General features: G+C 34.5%; 1 protein-coding gene across 5 annotated transcripts in view; it reads right to left on the bottom strand.

Moving 5' to 3' along the window:
- Positions 1-18,452, bottom strand: part of ATP11B (ATPase phospholipid transporting 11B (putative)) — a 111,884-nt gene that overhangs the window by 15,194 nt on the left and 78,238 nt on the right. For 2 of the 5 annotated variants that reach the window (XM_040621552.1, XM_040621556.1), the window contains exons 24-28: positions 17,221-17,348; positions 16,044-16,182; positions 4,481-4,546; positions 3,832-3,935; positions 3,466-3,631 (exon numbers count right to left, since the gene is read on the bottom strand). In XM_040621552.1, the coding sequence (XP_040477486.1) occupies positions 3,466-3,631; positions 3,832-3,935; positions 4,481-4,546; positions 16,044-16,182; positions 17,221-17,348 (603 nt within the window). Of the gene's footprint in view, positions 1-851; positions 938-3,465; positions 3,632-3,831; positions 3,936-4,480; positions 4,547-11,642; positions 13,653-16,043; positions 16,183-17,220; positions 17,349-18,452 lie in introns of those variants that run through there. The other 3 variants (XM_040621554.1, XM_040621555.1, XM_040621557.1) reach the window with 3 other exon arrangements.

Genomic DNA, 18,452 nt, shown 5'->3' on the forward strand with positions numbered 1-18,452 from the left:
ACAGATCAGAAACCTTGAGAATAAAAAAAAAAATTAAAAAAAATATAATTGAGAATACACAAGATACTGACAAGGCGAGAAACTGAAGAGTGCCAAAAGTTAAAAAAAAATTTTTTTTTAAGTTATATTACTTTTCCTCTTCAAATCAGACTGGAGTTAAACTTAATAAATAATTCTGGTATCTTAAAATCAAATGTTTCAGGATTTAAGCTTTCATTCTCTTCCATTAAAAGACAGCTCTATACTATTATTTTTGTGGAAGCTGACAGAATGGATCTGTCTGTGGAGATAAAGATATATGTTTGAGAGATACAAAATATATTGTGCAATTTACAGATGCACTAAACAGTAGCAAGGATACGAAATGCTTCAGCAGCCATTACAGTGTACAAAGACAAATACACACATGTACTTACAGCACAGAGTAAGGCAAGATAAAAAATGGGCAACTCTCACTTCCAAGTAACTGAAACTTAAAACTTTAAACTTTATGATGAATTTCTGTAGCTTAAGTTACTCAACATGCAGGAGCATCCTTAATTATGACAATTATATGACAAGCAGAAGCATTAGAATTGTACTATAAAAGGTAGTTAAGGTGTAAAATATGTAATAAGATACAGATCTCTGTCCTGTTATGCTGAATTTTCATCTGAATTTTCTTCTCCAAGAAGAAATGGATATATATTTTAAGTTTTAATATACATATTAATAAAGGTCAAATTAGAGACAGAGCTGTGCTAACAAAAATGCCCCACTCTTAATTCATGCCTCTGCCCATCTTTTGAATATTGTTTCATTGACCTTTAGCATGCAGAAGAGTTAACAAGGTTCTACTCCTCCTACTCTACCTAAGTTTGCTCAGCTGATTCCTTGCCCTCGACAATGGCTGCAGTGCGATGAACTCGTCACTTAAAGCAACTGTGTTGGAGTACATCTATAAGTGGACAGAAAAGGGATGGTACATATAACAAGTCAGTGAGCTGTATTCATCACCTAAGAGACAGACACAGGACAAACTTTGTAAAGACATCAGTTCCTCCAAGAATAGGAAATATCATACATGGTACACATACATGACTGACATTTGTAGGGCTGTTGGCTTTGCTGTCAAAATAATTTATGCTTCACTCTTAATACCACATGGCTATTCTGGAGAAAAACAAAGCTAAAATAAATGCTGACAACTCTTTTTTTGATGTTTTTTTCTTGCTACTTGAGGTAAACAATGAAGTACCGGATAACTTCCTAACCATTTCTTCATCATTTGAAATCAGTGGCAATAGTATGTAAGTCTGAAGTAATAAAGATTACTGCATGTAGCAAAGGAATAATGTCACACGTAGGTTGTGAATGAACCATATTCTGTTTCAGCAAAAAAGAAAAAAACCCAAAAAACCCTTCTAGCAGGCTAGAAGATCTCTGAGTGGGAGTAGAGATTTCCTCCTTGGATCAGACCACAATAGAACATCGGTCAAGTCATTTAAAAGCGAGTTTAGTGGGCCAAAAGGGAGATTAGCTGTCACACCCAGATAAAATGATTAGTTTACCACACATTTTATTTTTAATCAATTTTAACCTATGGTAAAAGAACCAAAATATACAGAAAGTACTTTTAACTTTTTCTCGTCTAAGGGTCCACTTTAAGGTAACAAATATCTCCTATGTAATCCTTTAAAAAGAAGCTATAGAAAAGGTAGCAAGAATGAATATCACTTTTTTTATCATTAAGAAAGCTCTACAAATACACATAAGTTTGCAAGTGCTGTTACGTAGATTTCTAAAGATAAATGTAAATAAATCTGATTATTCACTTTTATAAAGAATTAAGTTTTCAAAAGTGATGTTGTTAATATATTTTGGTGAAATAAAACTTTATATAGGCCAAGAGGGGAAGACAAATATGTTATCTCTAAAGGTCTAAAAAAAGTATAAGAGACAATGTATTAAAAATAGTACTCTCTTACTGTAAATATTTATGTCTGAAGATTAGAAAAAAGATAGGCAAAACTTTCTGATATATATTTAAGCAATACATTGCAAAGTAGAAAAGTTAGTAGCATACTGATATAAATATATGCATAGGCAGACAGAGTAATCAATTATACACATTTCTCCAGCCCCATTTGGAGATCAGTATCATAGAGCAACATCCTCGTTGTCCTTATAGTTATGATGCTTCTACTGAGGCCTTACTACATACAGGCCCAGGTTTGGGTGCTTTATATTCATTACCTCAATGATCACCTAAGGTAGTAATTACTATTCTGATTTTATAGAAGAGGAAACTGGGGCTGAGGGATGTGACCTGATTAGGGACATACATTATACAAATGGTTAAAATATTATTTGAATTAAGTTTTTCAGGCTTCAAGAGGCCTACGCTGCTTCAGTGGTGTTAAAATGTATATTGGCTAGTATTGAGTTACGAAGGCAAATAAATGCTAAAGAAATACTGACATGATCAATGAAATTAAAGTCAATACATTGTTTAGGAAGCCTAACTCAGACCGCTAAATACTTAAGGAACAGTTATTCTATTTTTGAATATGCAACTAAATTTTCAAAATTTAAACAAAATTTGCTTGGCATGTAGCAAACATGCAGAAAAAAATCTCAACCTAGTACCAGTCAAAAAATCTCAACTATGTACAAGTCAAATACACAAAATGGCACATTCAACCAGTTACCATTCTTGAGCATCTACTTATTATTAACACTATTTCATTTAACCCTCATTACAAAGGTAATAAAATAGATACTTCTATCATAATTTTACTGCTCCTGAGGAAACTGAGACTTAAATTTACAGAGCTACCAAGTGGTAGAACTGGGTTTTTGAACTGAGAATTGTCAGGCCCTAAAGCCTGTATTCTTACACACTATGTAACATACTGTTAATATTTGCTGTAGCTTAATATTTATTGATTAATGTTGAGTAAGAAAATATATTTTACAAAAATCCATTCTGTAAAAATTATTTAGGTTAAAGTACTTATTTCATACTCTTGTTGAAAACAATGTAACCTGAAAAAGTATTACTAGAATTCCAATGTTTCTAAAGATATAGATATATATCCCAATTATATACCTCTGATTGAATGCTGTGATAATGTTACTTAAAACATATTTACTACCATTATCTGGATATAACTTGGTAGTCTTTTTTTTTTTTCTTTTTTCTTTTTTCTTTACTCGATAGTCTTATATTTAAAAATCTGGAGTTCCGTGAATAACAATTAAAAAATTTTTTATTTTGTCAGGAGTCAAAATTAATAGAAATAAGAAACAACTAAAAAAATACCATATTTACCAATATTTGTTTTGCAAAATACTTGATACAAGAATGGATAATTATCTACTCTGTGATATAAGCAAATTATAATGACAGTTGTTCATTGTTACAGAACTGTTGTTACAGAACAGTTCTAATTTAAAAAGGTATTATATATAAACAGTGGGTACCTGTGCCTTTTCAGTATTTGTAGGATGGATCTGTTGGTCAAATATTTTCTTCACAATATCAAGAAATAGACACATAACAACCATGAGTATTATGGCAAACCAAGCAGAACCACTTGATAGGAGCTGAATAAATACAAAGTACATATTCTGGGAGCCCAAAAATGGCCTGCAAAGAAAGAAGGTAGAACATAGAAGATACTCAGTAATTGTTAATTTTTCTTCTCTGTATCAGTAAGATCAACCGAAAGAAGTAAATTTATCATCAGATAGGGTCTCAAAATTATTCTGAGTGGAATTTGTTCACAATATAATCTATTACAATAAACAGCTGAATCAATATAATTAAAATATAATATAATCACTTACCAGAGAATGCCTCCATAAAACAAAGAAAATATAAAATAGAATATAATAGATCCCCAGGTAACAAGATGGTTGATCCAGGTCCAAAAATGAGTTTCCAAAGCCATCTAAAAAAAATTTTTTTTAAATCCTTAATACAAGATAATAAATATTTACTTAAATTAAACCTCTCAGATAAAATTCAAGAGCAAAATGTAGAATTCTAAGTGCTTAAAGTTCCTATGGCAAAGTCCCTCAGAAGGTAAATACTAATGAAAGGGTTCAGTATGGAATTGAACAATTTCAAATTTATAATGTTTTTCTTCTATGAGGAAGCAGAATTGAAATTTTCATGAGTACTTTATTCTCTACTCCATGGCCTAAACAACCCATGTTGTCTAGCTTTATATACAGAGAAGTAAAATTTCAGAGATGAATATTGTGGGGTTAACCTTTATTGACCATAAAAATCAGCTGAGGCTCTCCAAAATAATGAACTTAATTTTTTTTTACGAAACTAATTATTAAAATAGCAATCAATGAAATTATTCATGACTGAAAAAGGAAAAGTAAAAAGGGAAAAATGTCTACATACAGTTAAAGAAACAAAGAAAATTAACTATGCATTGTACAGATGCAAACTGTGTCCGTGTTTCTAATTTCTGCATCATACCTTTACTGTGACTGTAATAACCATGACTGTGAAAACCAAGGTGCCAAATGTCCAGTTTCCAAACATCTAAACAGAAAAAAAAACCAAACAAACCAAACCCATTACTGCATTATGTGTTAACCTGATGCTAAATTAGATGTAAGGCAAAAAGTACGAAAAAGCACTTGCATTATTTAAGCCAATTACATTTGAAATCTATGACATTAGTACAGTTAAAGCAGTATGAAAAAAACCACCATAAAGCATTATTATGTTTATCATTATCACTTAAAATGATCCTTTGGATAACATTATCAGATTGGAAACCCAAAGATGGCTTTGAGACTGTGTGACACAGAATGTTTTTAGTTAGAATGATGTAATTGTTAGTGACCGCTTTTATTCCTGTCACACGACAAAAATGATAATTCTTCAATCACAGTTATTTTCTGAAACCACTCCAACCAGAAGTTACAACAGATCACTTGACACCATATTTCCGGTCACAGTGTAAGCAGAGCAGGAGAAAAGAAATTTACACACAAAACCAATACCTGAAAGGAAAAATAACGGCCAATGGAATTATTCCTCAAAGGATTCTATGTAAAAATGCAGTTAATGCCAGTCAAGGTATTCTTCTGGGATTTATAGACAAAACTTTACTTAAAGGTTTATTAAAAATGCTGAATCCCCAAAGAATCTCAGGATTTAATTTCCACAAATAAGAACAGAACCAGAAGTTTATGTTAATTAAGTGTACAAAGTAGCCAGTTTTTATCACTGGTTTAAAAAATTATTTAAAAGGTTATGTTTCTTTTTATTACTGACGTCTAACAAAAGGGAATAACGTTTCTTTTTATTACTGATGTCTGAAAAATTACTTAACCTCTCTGCATCTGACTTTTTTACTTGTAAAATGGGGGAAGAACTTTACAGGTTTCTATAAGATTTAGGATAAATAAAAATGACAGGATGCCTGGTATATAATAAGCAAACAATAAATAATAGTTACCATCAACAATGAAACATCGATGAGTAATCTTTCATTTGAGGGTATATTGGGAGTTGATTTTCAAGAGTAAAGGAATGGAAAAGTCATATTAAACCCCTCATTTTCCTGTTTTTATCATCTCTAGAAATGACCTGAAAAATCAATTGGTCTCACTCAACTTTGCTCTTGGAGGAATGCCTGCTACCTCTTTCAGGTTTGTTTTCTATCACTTCTTCCAGCTGAATTTGTTACCTAATTATTTAATAAAGCCAAATTTGTATTCCAAACTAAAAAGGATCATTCATTATATATTTGTATACTCAACAAATAGTAGCTGAGCATCTATGACATACCAAGTACCATTCCAGGCCTTGGGAACAAAGCAGTGCTAAGAAAAAGTTCCTGACCTCATGAAGCTTACACATAGTGGAGGAGACATATAATAAACAAACCTAAAAATATATACTTTCAGGTAGAGATTAGTGCTATGAAGAAAAATAAATGTAGGGGAGGTGGGTGTCAAGAAGTGATGGAAGATTGAGGGAGATAACATTTTACTGGAGTGGGGAGTCAGTCACATGCCCATGTGAGAGAAAAGCATCCAGGTAGAAAAACAGCAAATGCGGAGGTCCTAAGGCAGGAACAAATTGATCTACTAAAGGAACAAGACAACTAGTATGACTAGAGTGAATAAAAGAAAGGTGGTAGGAAATACAGTCCAATAGGCAGACGGCGTAGGGATGGATGAGATGTTTTTATACTGTAATTAGTCACTGGATGTTTTGTGCAGGTCATTAGATATACGATCAAATTTTCATTTTTAAAAGACCACCTGGGCTGCTGTGTGGAGAACAGAAAGTAGAAAAGGGAATAATAAAAGCAGGAGCAGGCAGAGGCAGTTACTACAGTCCAGAAAGAGATGGTGAGATCTGGACTGTGGGGAGAGAAGTGGAAACATTCAAGATATATGTGACACTAGAACCAATATGACTGCGTATCAGTTGTGAGAGAAGGGAAATAAAAAATAATTCCTGGACTTGCCTGAGCAGTTGGGTAAAAAGTGGAAGGGAAATGGGTTTACAGAAGATATAAAATTCTGTTTAGCTGTGTAAATTCTGAGAGTTCTCTGTGATTTGTTCAGTGGAGAAGGTAGTTATTTGAATCTGAGGAGAGACTGGCAGAGATGTAAATTTAGGAGTTCTCAGCATATAAGCAGTATTTAAATGCTGGGAAAAATGAGCTAACCCTATACACGGATAAAGAAGAAAAAACGTCATAGCACTGAGCTCTAGGCCACTACTCCATTTAGAAGAGTGGTTCTCCAGTAGGGGTGATTTCTCCTCCCAAGGCACATTTGGCTGGGTCTGGAGACATTTTTGATTGTCATAAATGGGGAGGGCATGCATGTACACTACTTGTATCTAGTGGATAGAGGCTAAGTATGCTGTTTAACATCCTACAATTCATAGGATGAATCCCAACAATAAAAAATTATTTGGCTCAAAATATCATTAGTGCAGAGGGTGGGAAACTCTGATCCTGAGAAGATAGTAAGAAAGAGAAGACTGAAAAGATAGTAAGAAAGCCAAAGTAACTAACAGAAGCTGAGAGAAGATAACGTGGCAGGTAGGAAGGCTTTGTAAATTGTGCCCAGTGGTTGAGTTCATAAGGGTTGAGACATGCTTTTGGATTGAACAATGTGGAGGTAGCTGGTGACCATAAGGAACATGGTTTTGATGGAGTGCTGGGAGTGAAAGCCTCATAGGAGTATGTTCAGGGGAGAAGGGAAGGCAGAAAGTAGAAAGAGCAAAAAACAGTAACTTCTTCAAATTTTGCTCTAAAGATACACACACAAAAAAAAATACAGCCAAAGCAGTGCAGCAAAGCAGTAGGTCAAGGAACTGTGGTTTTTATTAGAAGATGGGAGATACTGGAACATGTCTGTATGTGACTGGTTTGATCTAATAGAGGACAACAGGTTAATGATGAAGGAAAGAGAAAACATAATTGCAGAAGTAAAGTCCCAGGTTAGGCAAGAAGGAGTTTAAGAATAAACAAGATGAAAATTTTTTCTATATTAGATTCAACTTAACTATACAGTGATCTATAAATGAATTAGCTTCCTTATAATTAATCAGTTGTTTAGTTCTCCAGCACAAACTCTCTTTATTATAGATTTTAAACATCTGACCAATTGCTGGGTGATACCACAAGAAGAAAGGTATATTTTTCTGTTCTCTAATGTATACTACATTTCATTTTCTATCAATTGCCTGGAATATTACTAGTTCTTTAAATATTTGTCTCATGAATAAGTGAACATACTGGGAAATTCTATAATGAACTATGATAAAGTTATATTCATCATATAATCTTTTATTCAAAGAAATCTGTATTTACTCATAGGAATTAAATTGCATACATGTTCTTGAATGACCTGACGGGTAGTAACAGTGGTTAAATCATTTACACTGAAATAAAAGATACTGTATTCTCTCGGGAATATAGATACAAAATGGTATATTTCTAGTCTTAATACAGACCTCTTGCCGTTTGATCCTAAGTTAGGTTTCAACAGCTGATAACATGTATAGCATGAAAAAGAAGTTAATTAAGGACAGGAAATAAGGGGGAAAAATCACTATAATTTCAAGAAAAAAATAGTAAATGGTATAAAAAGGTTTATTTTTCTTTCTCTCAAAAGGACAACCTGAAATTTCATCTGCTCATTCTACCTAGTGTTGCTAGTTAATCTGGCAAACGGTCCAGACCTAGAAGGTTTGATGAAGGGGTGAATTACTTTTCTTCCTTAATCCTTTCTATCTCATTAAATATTTAATGAGGGGAACAGTATACAATATATATTTTAGAAGGGTACTATGGCTCTAACAATTCCAACATCTCCACTGGAGAAGTCTAACTGGAATTAGAATATTCTAATAGCTTTTCCCCTTTTCTTTTTTTTTTTTTTAAGATTTTATTTATTTATTTGACAGAGAGAGAGACAGCCAGTGAGAGAGGGAACACAAGCAGGGGGAGTGGGAGAGGAAGAAGCAGGCTCCCAGCGGAGGAGCCTGACGTGGGGCTCGATCCCAGAATGTCGGGATCACGCCCTGAGCTGAAGGCAGACGCTTAACGACTGAGCCACCCAGGCGCCCCAGCTTTTCCCCTTTTCTCCCAATCCTATGTTTTTGGAATTTCAATTACTTTAGTTTTTCAAATTGGGTATAATTTCATAAGGAGCAAAAATCATTTATGGTAGACATTTTCCTTTGAGTTCCTACACACATCATAGCACAAAAACAAAATGAACAAGCAAATAAAAAAAAAAACCCTTATTTGGGCCAAATATCATTTTAAATAGTAGTTACATACTTTGTAGTTTTCACATCAGACCACTGAGAATGAGTGCAGTAGATATTAGAATTTGAGTTCCTGAGGTAACAGGAACTGTTTTTCTTTAATCCTCCTCCTTGTGAAGCCTTTGGCTGAAACCACCAGAGAAGCAGAAAATCACGTAGGGTTGGGATGGGAACTCAGCTAACTCTGAAACTCTTCTGATATTTTCCTCCCTACATCATAGTTTTCCCCTTTCACCATGCTTACAATTCCCTCCTTTCTGTTTACTTCATTATAGGGTTTTACTCTTCTAATACACTCTTATGCAAGCCGGTATGCCTTCCTTTGCATCCTATAGAAGGCTGCTTTAACTGGAGGTGAAGTCTTTGAATCTGAATTGTTTCTCCACCTTCTTTTCCTTTCTATAATCTTAAGTAGCATCTTCCCCATCTGAAATTTTAATAGCTTTTTTCCCTGAGAAAGTTAGCTTATATTGTCTTTCTGTGATCTCAGCAAGGTATTTCCAAAAATACTCTGAACAGCAACATTGTCAGAGCATGTGTGTCCCAAGATGAGGTGACTTACTCTGCACAGATCAACAGAGGAGATAAAGTCTTCTTTAAAAAAAACAAAACAAAACAAAACACAGTCATTTGTTTTAATACCTCTTAATTTACTCAAATAAACATTCTTCACTGGTGTTTACCTCCCAGTTATTTAGCTCTTTTAAAAAAGTCATTTCATAGGTAGTCAAATTCATAGAAACAGAAAGTAGAATGGTGATTTCCAGGGGCAGGGAAGAAGGGGAAATGGGTAGTTGTTTATAGAGTTTCAGTTTTTCAAGATGAAAAAATTCTGAAGATCTGTTGCATAACAATATGAATATACTTAGCACTACTGAACTGTACTCCTAAAAATGCTAAGACGGGTAAACAAAAAAGCATTGGATTCTTCTATAAAGCAGGAAAGAATATCCAATGGGAAAAAGACTGTTTCTTCAACAAATGGTGCTGGGAAAACTTGGACAGCAACATTCAACATAAACAAACTAGACCACTTCCTTATACCACACACAAACGTAAATTCAAAATGGATGAAAGACCTAAATATGAGACCTGAAACCATAAAAATCCTAGAAGAGAACACAGGCAGTAACTTCTTTGACATTAGCCTTAGCAGCTTTTTTCTACGTATGTCTCCTGAGGTATGGGAAACCAAAGCAAAAATAAACTGTGGGGACTACATCAAAATAAAAAGCTTCTGCCTAGAAACGGAAACAATCAGCAAACCTAAAAGGCAACCGATGGAATGGGAGAAGATATTTGCAAATGACAAAGTCAATAAAGTGTTAGCATCCGAAATATATAAAGAACTTATAAAACTCAACACCCAAAAAACAAACAACCCAGTTAAAAATGGGAAGAAGACATGAACAGATATTTCTCCAAAGAAGACATCTAAAGGGCCAAGAAGACACATGAAAAGATGCTCAGCATCACTTACCATCAGGGAAATACAAATCAAAACTACAATGAGGTATCACCTCACACCTGTCAGAATGGCTAAAATCAACAACACAAGAAACAACAGGTGTTGGTGAGGATGTGGAGAAAAAGGAACCCTTGTGCACTGTTGGTGGGAATGCAAACTGGAGCAGCCACTGTGAGAAACAGCATGGAGTTTCCTCAAAAAGTTAAAAATAGGACTACCTTATGATCCAGGAATTTGCACTACTGGGTATTTACAAAGAATTAAACTAATTCAAAGGGATACATGCACCCCTATGTTTATAACAGCATTATTTACAACAGCCAAATTATGGAAGCAGCCTAAGTGTCCACTGATTGATGAATGGATAAAGAGGAGGTACATATATACAGTGAACTATTATTCAGCCATAAAAAAAGAATGAAATCTTGCCATTTACAATAACATGGATGGAACTAGAGAGTATAATGCTAAGTGAAATAAGTTAGAGAAAGACAAATACCATACAATTTCACTCACGTGGAATTTAAGAAAACAAAACAAAGAAGGGAAAAAAAAGAGAGACAAAAACAAGAAACAGACTCTTAATTACAGAGAATAAATTGATGGTTACCGGAGAGGAGATGGGTGGGGGGATGGGTGATATCGGTGATGGGGATTAAGGAGTGCACTTGTTGTGATGAGCACTGGGTTTTGTATGGAATTGCTGAATCACTATATTGTACACCTGAAACTAATATAATACTGTATGTTAACTGGAATTAAAAACCTTTTAAAAAGTATCAAATTATATATATGTATATATATATAATTTTTTTTAAGAGAGAGAACACATTATGCACATGCAAGTGCATGAGCCAGGGTGAGGGGAATTGGGGGGAAGGGCAGAAGGAGGGGGAGAGAGAGAATCTTAAGCAGGCTCCAAGCCCAGCATGGAGCTAGACCACGGACTCAGTCTCATGACCCTGAGATTATGACCTGAGCTGAAATCAAGAGTTGGATGCTTAACCAACTGAGCCACCCAGGCATCCCTCAAATTATATATTTTTAAATACGTGCAGTTCACTGTATATCAAATGAAACTCAATCAAACTTTTATTTTTTATTTATTTTCTAAAAAGATTTTATTTATTTATTTGTCAGAGAGAGAGAGGGAGCACAAGTGGGGGGCAGGCAGAGGGAGAAGCAGGCTCCCTGCTGAGCAAGGAGCCCAAGGCAGGACTCAATCCCAGGACCCTGGGATCATGACCTGAGCCAAAGGCAGATGCTTAACCAACTGAGCCGCCCAGGTGTTCCTCAATCAAGCTGTTTTTTAAAAAAATGCTTTCATGGAAGTCAGTTTTTCTATTATTTTTAGAGTACTTAAAATATTTTTTAATTAATTTTTTCATATTTTTAAGTAATCTCTACACCCAATGTGGGGCTTGAACTTATGATCCTGAGATTGAGAGTCAGATGCTCTACTGGCTGGGCCTCCAAGGGCCCCTGGAGGACTTAAAAATTTTTTAAGTTATATCAAGATCTGACTGACTCACTCATTTGTGCAATTTAAGAAAAAAAAACAAGCAAAGGGGAAAAAGAGAGAAAAGCCAAGAAACAGATTCTTAACTATAGAGAACAAACTGATGGTTACCAGAAGGGAGAGGGGTGGGAGGATGGGTTAAATAGGTGACGGGGATTAAGGAGAGCACTTGTGGTGATGAGCCCTGGGTGATACATGAAGTGCTGAATCACCGTATTGTACACCAGAAACTAATATAACACTGTATGTTAACTAATGGGAATCAAAGTAAAAACTTAAAAAAATAAAATAAAACCAAAGTTTTTGTCAAAAACAAAGTAACATCAAGATCTCTAACAAATATTTTATAACAGTTTTACCTTTTGTCAAAATTCTTTAAGTAAAAAGAAATGGTGATCCTGTTGGATCACAGAAATAATTTAAATTTTTATGTTAAGCTCATTTTTAGCTTTGAAAATAAAATGAGATTACCCACATGATATATTGACCAAATTACTAATCTGTAACTTTTGCACAAATATTTGTGATAAAATGACACTACTGCATTTTAAGAGAAGCCCAGGTTTTAACTCATATTCCAAACACTATAAGTATCTTAAGCCTGCATAAGGTTAGGCAAATTTTACATGAATTTAATTCTTCTACTATTTTGGAGAAAAACAATTAAAAATTAGTCACTATGTCTTTTTTAAATGGTGCTCTGAAGGTAAAGATCTGTCCACAGGAAAGCACCTTTTTAGACACACACACACTGAGCCATGTCATATGCATTCTTCCAGTCTTCCCAAATCCCAGAGAAAATTTATCAGGATTTTTGTATTTTACTAAGGGAAAGGAAGACCTGTTAAAAAAGATCTGAGAATATATGAAGAATGAGTAGTTCTTTCCTAAGTTAAAAAGAAATTAAGAATGAGGGAATACTTCAAAAATACTTTTTGAAAATTCACACCTATAGTAGTTATGATACTGCTAGGCCCTCATACAAAAAAAATGGGAGTAGAACTTAACTTCCCCTGAACTGTCCTACCCTACCTGGACTCCAAACTATTTCAACTCTTTCCTGCTCCTCTCAGGATCACTTATTTGCATCAACTTCATCTTTACCTTGAGCCACTCCTCTCCCAGTACTTCCCCCTAACAATGTTTTCTACTTCAGGCTTTCAACTGTAGATTTCTTGGGCATACAAGAATAATTACTGGAAAACAGAAAGTAGTGAACACATTCAGTGCTGAACAATGGGATATGGGATAGATGTTTAAAAAGATTTTCCAGACCAGAATGAGGTAAGAGGAGCAAAAGGACAGAGCTCTATGGGCTCAACCCTGAAGAACTGACGGTCATAACAGAGACTTTTGGAAAAAGAGGAAAGACACCCTAGAGGAAATGCAACAATGGCTTGGAACTAGAAACCACAGCAGCATGTTCTGAGAAAGCCAGCACGGACAGTTTAACTTACACACTGAAAGAGGAAAGATTCTGGGGGAAGTAGATCAGAAGGGAATGGGAAGGACAGGGTCTTCAAAATAATGACTGGATGGTAAAAAAAACAACTAACACTGCCAAGACTTATCGAGTACTTCTATATGGTAGCCACTATGCCTGATGCTCTACATATACCATTTCATCCTCATAGCAAACCTATAAAGTAAGGATTATGCTCCTATAATTTTGCAGGTGAGGAAACTGAGTCTTAGGTTAACTAACATCTCAAATCATTCAAATAACTTCAGGTGTCAGGATGTGGATTTGATGCACCTGATTCCAATGTGGGCTTCTTTTCCACCTAGCATTGGTGGCAGGGAGTAGTAGATTAATTTCTAGTGGTATATAGCAGAGTGGTAGAACTGGTAGGCTAAAAGGGAAAAGAAGTCAATGATTTACAATTTGAGTTAAAAGAAAAAAAAAAAAGGAAACTGATAATACGTGGTAAAGAGAAAAAACTTTTGTACCAGAGGCCAAACAATTTACCTTCATAAAGATTTTCTCTTTGGGGGCACCTGGGTGACTTAGTCTGACTCTTGATTTTGGCTCAGGTCATGATCTCAGGGTCTTGAGATCAAGCCCAGAACTGGGCTTTGCACTGGGTGTGGAGCCTGCTTGAGATTCTCTCTCTCCCCCTCAGCTCTGCCAGCTCCCCCCACCCCGGTGCTCTCTCTCAAATTAAAAAAAAATTATCTTCTGTATACAGTATGCTAAAGATTTAATTTTAGAAGAGTCACTAAACACAAGAAACAAATTTAAATTCTCGAATTAAGGGAATACTTAATTATGTAATAGAATATTATGCAGCCATGAAAAAATATTTTTGAAGTATTTTTAATAACATGGAAAATCACTTAGGCTATAATGGGATAATTATAAGGCTATCATTGAGAAATAAGGGGATATAAATTATGAGGTTAATGGAAAATAGCAAAAAATAAAAAAGAATGGGTGAAACATGTTAAAATCATAGAGGTAATTATACTTAGGTAGAAGGACAACAGGTGATTTAATTTTCTTTATATTTTTTCCCATATATTTCAAATTTACTACAATGGACACATACTACTTTTAAAATCAGGAAAAAAGTAGTAACTAGCAACAAAAAATTTAATTTCCTTTCGTGGATGACATGTTCCTTCTTCCTCTTTTTCCCTTTGTCCAGTTTTCATCCTAATATTTCAGGTGGAAATGGGCATACTTACTCATCTAAGTTTGATGATCCTTGAATAGGTGGCACTTTTATGCAGAAAAGCACTGGGCTAATAACTTGTTTCTCAAAGGAACTTAGGATCATGGCTAAGCACACAGGCTTTGAAGTCACACAGATCTGAACTGGAATTCCATTCTTGTAATTTACTTATTGTGTGACCTAAGGCAAATTTTTTAACCTCTCTCAGGTTAATTTTCTAATACGCCAAAAGTACTGATGATATTTTCCTTACAGAAGGTTATTATAATTTAATAAGCTACCACATACACTTGACACAAAGAAACAACTCAATAAAAGGTAGTTAGTATTTGAGAAGTGCTGTAATCTCTATGCTGCACAAACTAGGATATTTTTGTCCAAAACAGGCTAAAAAGATCCTCAAAAGTGAAGTGGTAGCACTATGTATGTTCTTGCGCTACATCCTAAAGGGATTTGCATGGTTAAAATCTCTACAATTGAAATCTATTTCCATCATTCTGCTTGCTGTATTTTGTTATTATTTCATTTGCTTATTTTTTGTATCTCACACAAGATTAAGCTCCATGACTGTGTTATATATCCAGAGCCTAGTATAATAACACACATGCATGGCTTGTCCTCAGTAAATGTTTGTCAAACAGATAAAACTTCATATTCTCCCAATTGCAAATCTTGTATCTCTGTGTCTCAAATTATTTTCCAATACTTAAGTACTGGAAAACGGAAACTTAAGGCGACAAGCATTTCCAACCTACCATGGTACCACTGCTATCACTTCCTTTCCTCCTAACTCATGCAGCTAAGCCCAGAGAGCCCTAATTCCGCCAGGAGTCAATATGAGCTCTCCAATCAGGACACAGTAACAATGTACTGTGTACACTNTTTCTCAATTTCACATTTCAGAAACGTGGCCATTCTAAATAGTAACTTACAACATTCTCAGAATTGCTGTACTGAAGAGTAAGGCAGTACTTCCTAAGCATACCAAAAAAAAAAAAATTCACATAATTAAAAGCAAATACTAAGTCCTCATTTCTCATATGAAAAACAGAGGTCATAATTTCTCTCCAACAGGATTACTGAGGATTAATGGAGATGGACCATATTAAGCACTTAGCAAAATATTAAGCACTAAGTAGACAATAATTATTATTAAAATACTATCTTGAAATGAAGAGCATTCAGAGGTATATTCCCTTGTGTGAATTAATTTTTTTTAAAGATTTATTTATTTGAGAGAGAGAGAATGCGTGCATGTACGGGGAGGGGAAGAGGGAGAGAATCTTTAAGGAGACTCCCCACCAAGCACAGGACCCCGAGATCATGACCTAAGCTGAAACCAAGAGTCGGATGCTTAACTGACTGAGCCACCCAGGCATCCCTGAATTAATTTATGAATATCAAAACTGCTTAGTAACTTGAGTTTCTTATTAAGATTACATTGTATTGCCTTTAACTTTTATTTGAAATCTTTTAATAAGTGCATTTTACTTTTTTTAATGAAAGTTATGAAAAATCAAACTAAATCAGGTTATTAACAAATATTCTTTAAAAAATGATATACTTTACCTGGCCATTTCCAAGCAGAGACATATCTTTTCCTATTAGAAAATAGGATCCAAAAAAGAAAATAAAGGCATGACTGAAACCCAGGATGGTCCAATAAAGAAATGTTTTAATGCTTAGTTGACGGTTTTTACTAATGTCTCTGTATTAAAAAAAAAAATAAGAGAAAAAGGAGCATATTAGGATTCATATTTATTATTTACCTACTAAATGAGTATTACAATTTGATGGTTAAAAGACAAGATGGATTTTTAATTTAAAATTGCTTGAAAATATTAGCAGAAAAAATAAACCCGAATTTACAAATCACTGTTTATAATAAACATCTGTGTAACAGTTTACAGTTCACTTATTGTATTCAAATACCTTTTCTCAATTAAGAAAGGAACATAATATAGGCACAATAGTTCAGTTTAGTTGTGAAAAGTTGATCTATCTGTATTATATTGTTGTAAACTCTAAGACTGTCTCTTTTTAGTGGAGTCACTTGAGTTTGGTTTAGCACTGAGGCTCCTAATCAATTTCATGTCCTCAACAGCTATTATGGGAAGAACAGCCTACTCATCTGAGGCCAAGCCCAGTTCTAGGTATCCTGGGAAATGAAGGTGAGTTACTGCCATTTCTGGATGACTGAATACCTTTATAAGAGGGGACATTAGGTTAATGAGGGAACCATAAGCAAGCTGGTCCTGAGGAACAATTCCACAACTCTGTGATTACTTACTTGGTTCTGAAGAAGCAGGGATAACCCAGAAGATCTGGAATGGGAATTAATGTCCTAAACCCCACATTTTGCATTGATTATGACTCATTAATTTGCTAGAATATGAACTAATTTTTTAGAAATTCTAGAGACAACCAATTACTGAATAACTTTTGTGCACAAAAAATGAATATTACTGGTTTTCAACAGTAAATGTAAATTACACAATTGCCCAACTCATTCCTATTATGAAAGTGTTCATTCCTAAAACCCCGAGAAAAGTTATTCAAATTTTTTCTTTGATGTTCAACAATCATAAACCATAAACTAAAGTACCTCCCTTAGTAAAGTATTAATCACCAAGACACTACCTAATATATTTGCTTATTTATAAGGTGCTTTCAAAAATTGCTAACTATGTAATATATTATTTGCAATCAAAAGTGTTATGGACATTTAATACTGGAAAATACTTACCGATAGAGGGTGGGCTTGCTCTGTAATACATGAGGATCTATATGCTGTTCCAACAGACTATATATCAGAATAGGTAGGGAAGTAAAACAAATATTGTATAAAGTCAGGTACACGCTGTCATATAGTGTCTAGAAAGAGAAATTGGTAGGAATTTTGAGATTCTAAACTATGCATTACTGTTACGTATAATATCACAAAGAAGTATATTAAAAATAAGCATCAGAATTATATATCTTTTTCAACTTACACAAAAATCCATTTTAATAATTCCAATTTGTTTCTTATATAAACATATAATATTCAGATTTATATTCTTGTGGGAATTGGAGTATTTTGTTATGTCAAGTGATCCGTATTTATTGTGACTTGGACCTACATTTCAAGATTCTTCACAATTTGGTCACTGTGATGTAATTTTACACAATTCTCCTACGTGCATCCTAGGCTTTTTATTATTCCTTTGGTATGCTACACATATAGCTTTTGCTTTTATGGCTCTGTCTTCTTATCTACGTCCTACATTTCCTTTAAGGCATGATCCAATGCCCAAGCAGATATGTGGAATTTAGAGTTACAGGCTGTAAACAGAAGTGAAAACAGTGATTAAGGATAGAGACAACCAGGTTAGAAAAACCTAAGATAATTAAAAGCTCTTCCTTTTTTTTTTTTTTTTTAAGATTTTATTTATTTGAGAGAGTGTGAGAAAGCAAGAGTGGGAGAGGGGCAAAGGGAGAGGAGAAGCAGACTCCCCACTGAGCAGGGAGCCTGACACAAGGCTTGATGCCAGGACCCTGGGATCATGACAGATGCTTAATTGACTGTGCCACCCAGGTGCCCAAAGCTCTTATTATTTCAATTAATTAGAACAAAAGTCTTGATCAATTAGAGATGTACAGTGTGGTATGTGAAAAGGATGCTCAATTAGTCAAAAGCTGTAGGTCCTAGTATGGTATAGTTATTAACTTAGCTATGTGATCTTGGGCAAGTTACTTAATTTCTGTGGATTTCCATTTCATTTTCTATAAAGTAAGACAGAGTAGATCACGAATGGCAAATATGTGACACATGTACAACCAAAGACCCACATATGCTCATTATAGGTTACGACTAACCAATTACAGGGTTTTCTCTCTGAGCCTATAGCTTTAGAACCCTTTTCAATGTAGCATTCCTGGTGGTCTCTATCAATTATTTAGAATTAGCTTCTGAGATAAAGCCTATATGTCATTCCT

Source organism: Ursus maritimus, unplaced genomic scaffold, assembly GCF_017311325.1.
Source record: "Ursus maritimus isolate PB19 unplaced genomic scaffold, ASM1731132v1 scaffold_4, whole genome shotgun sequence".
NCBI classification, from domain to species: Eukaryota; Metazoa; Chordata; class Mammalia; order Carnivora; family Ursidae; genus Ursus; species Ursus maritimus.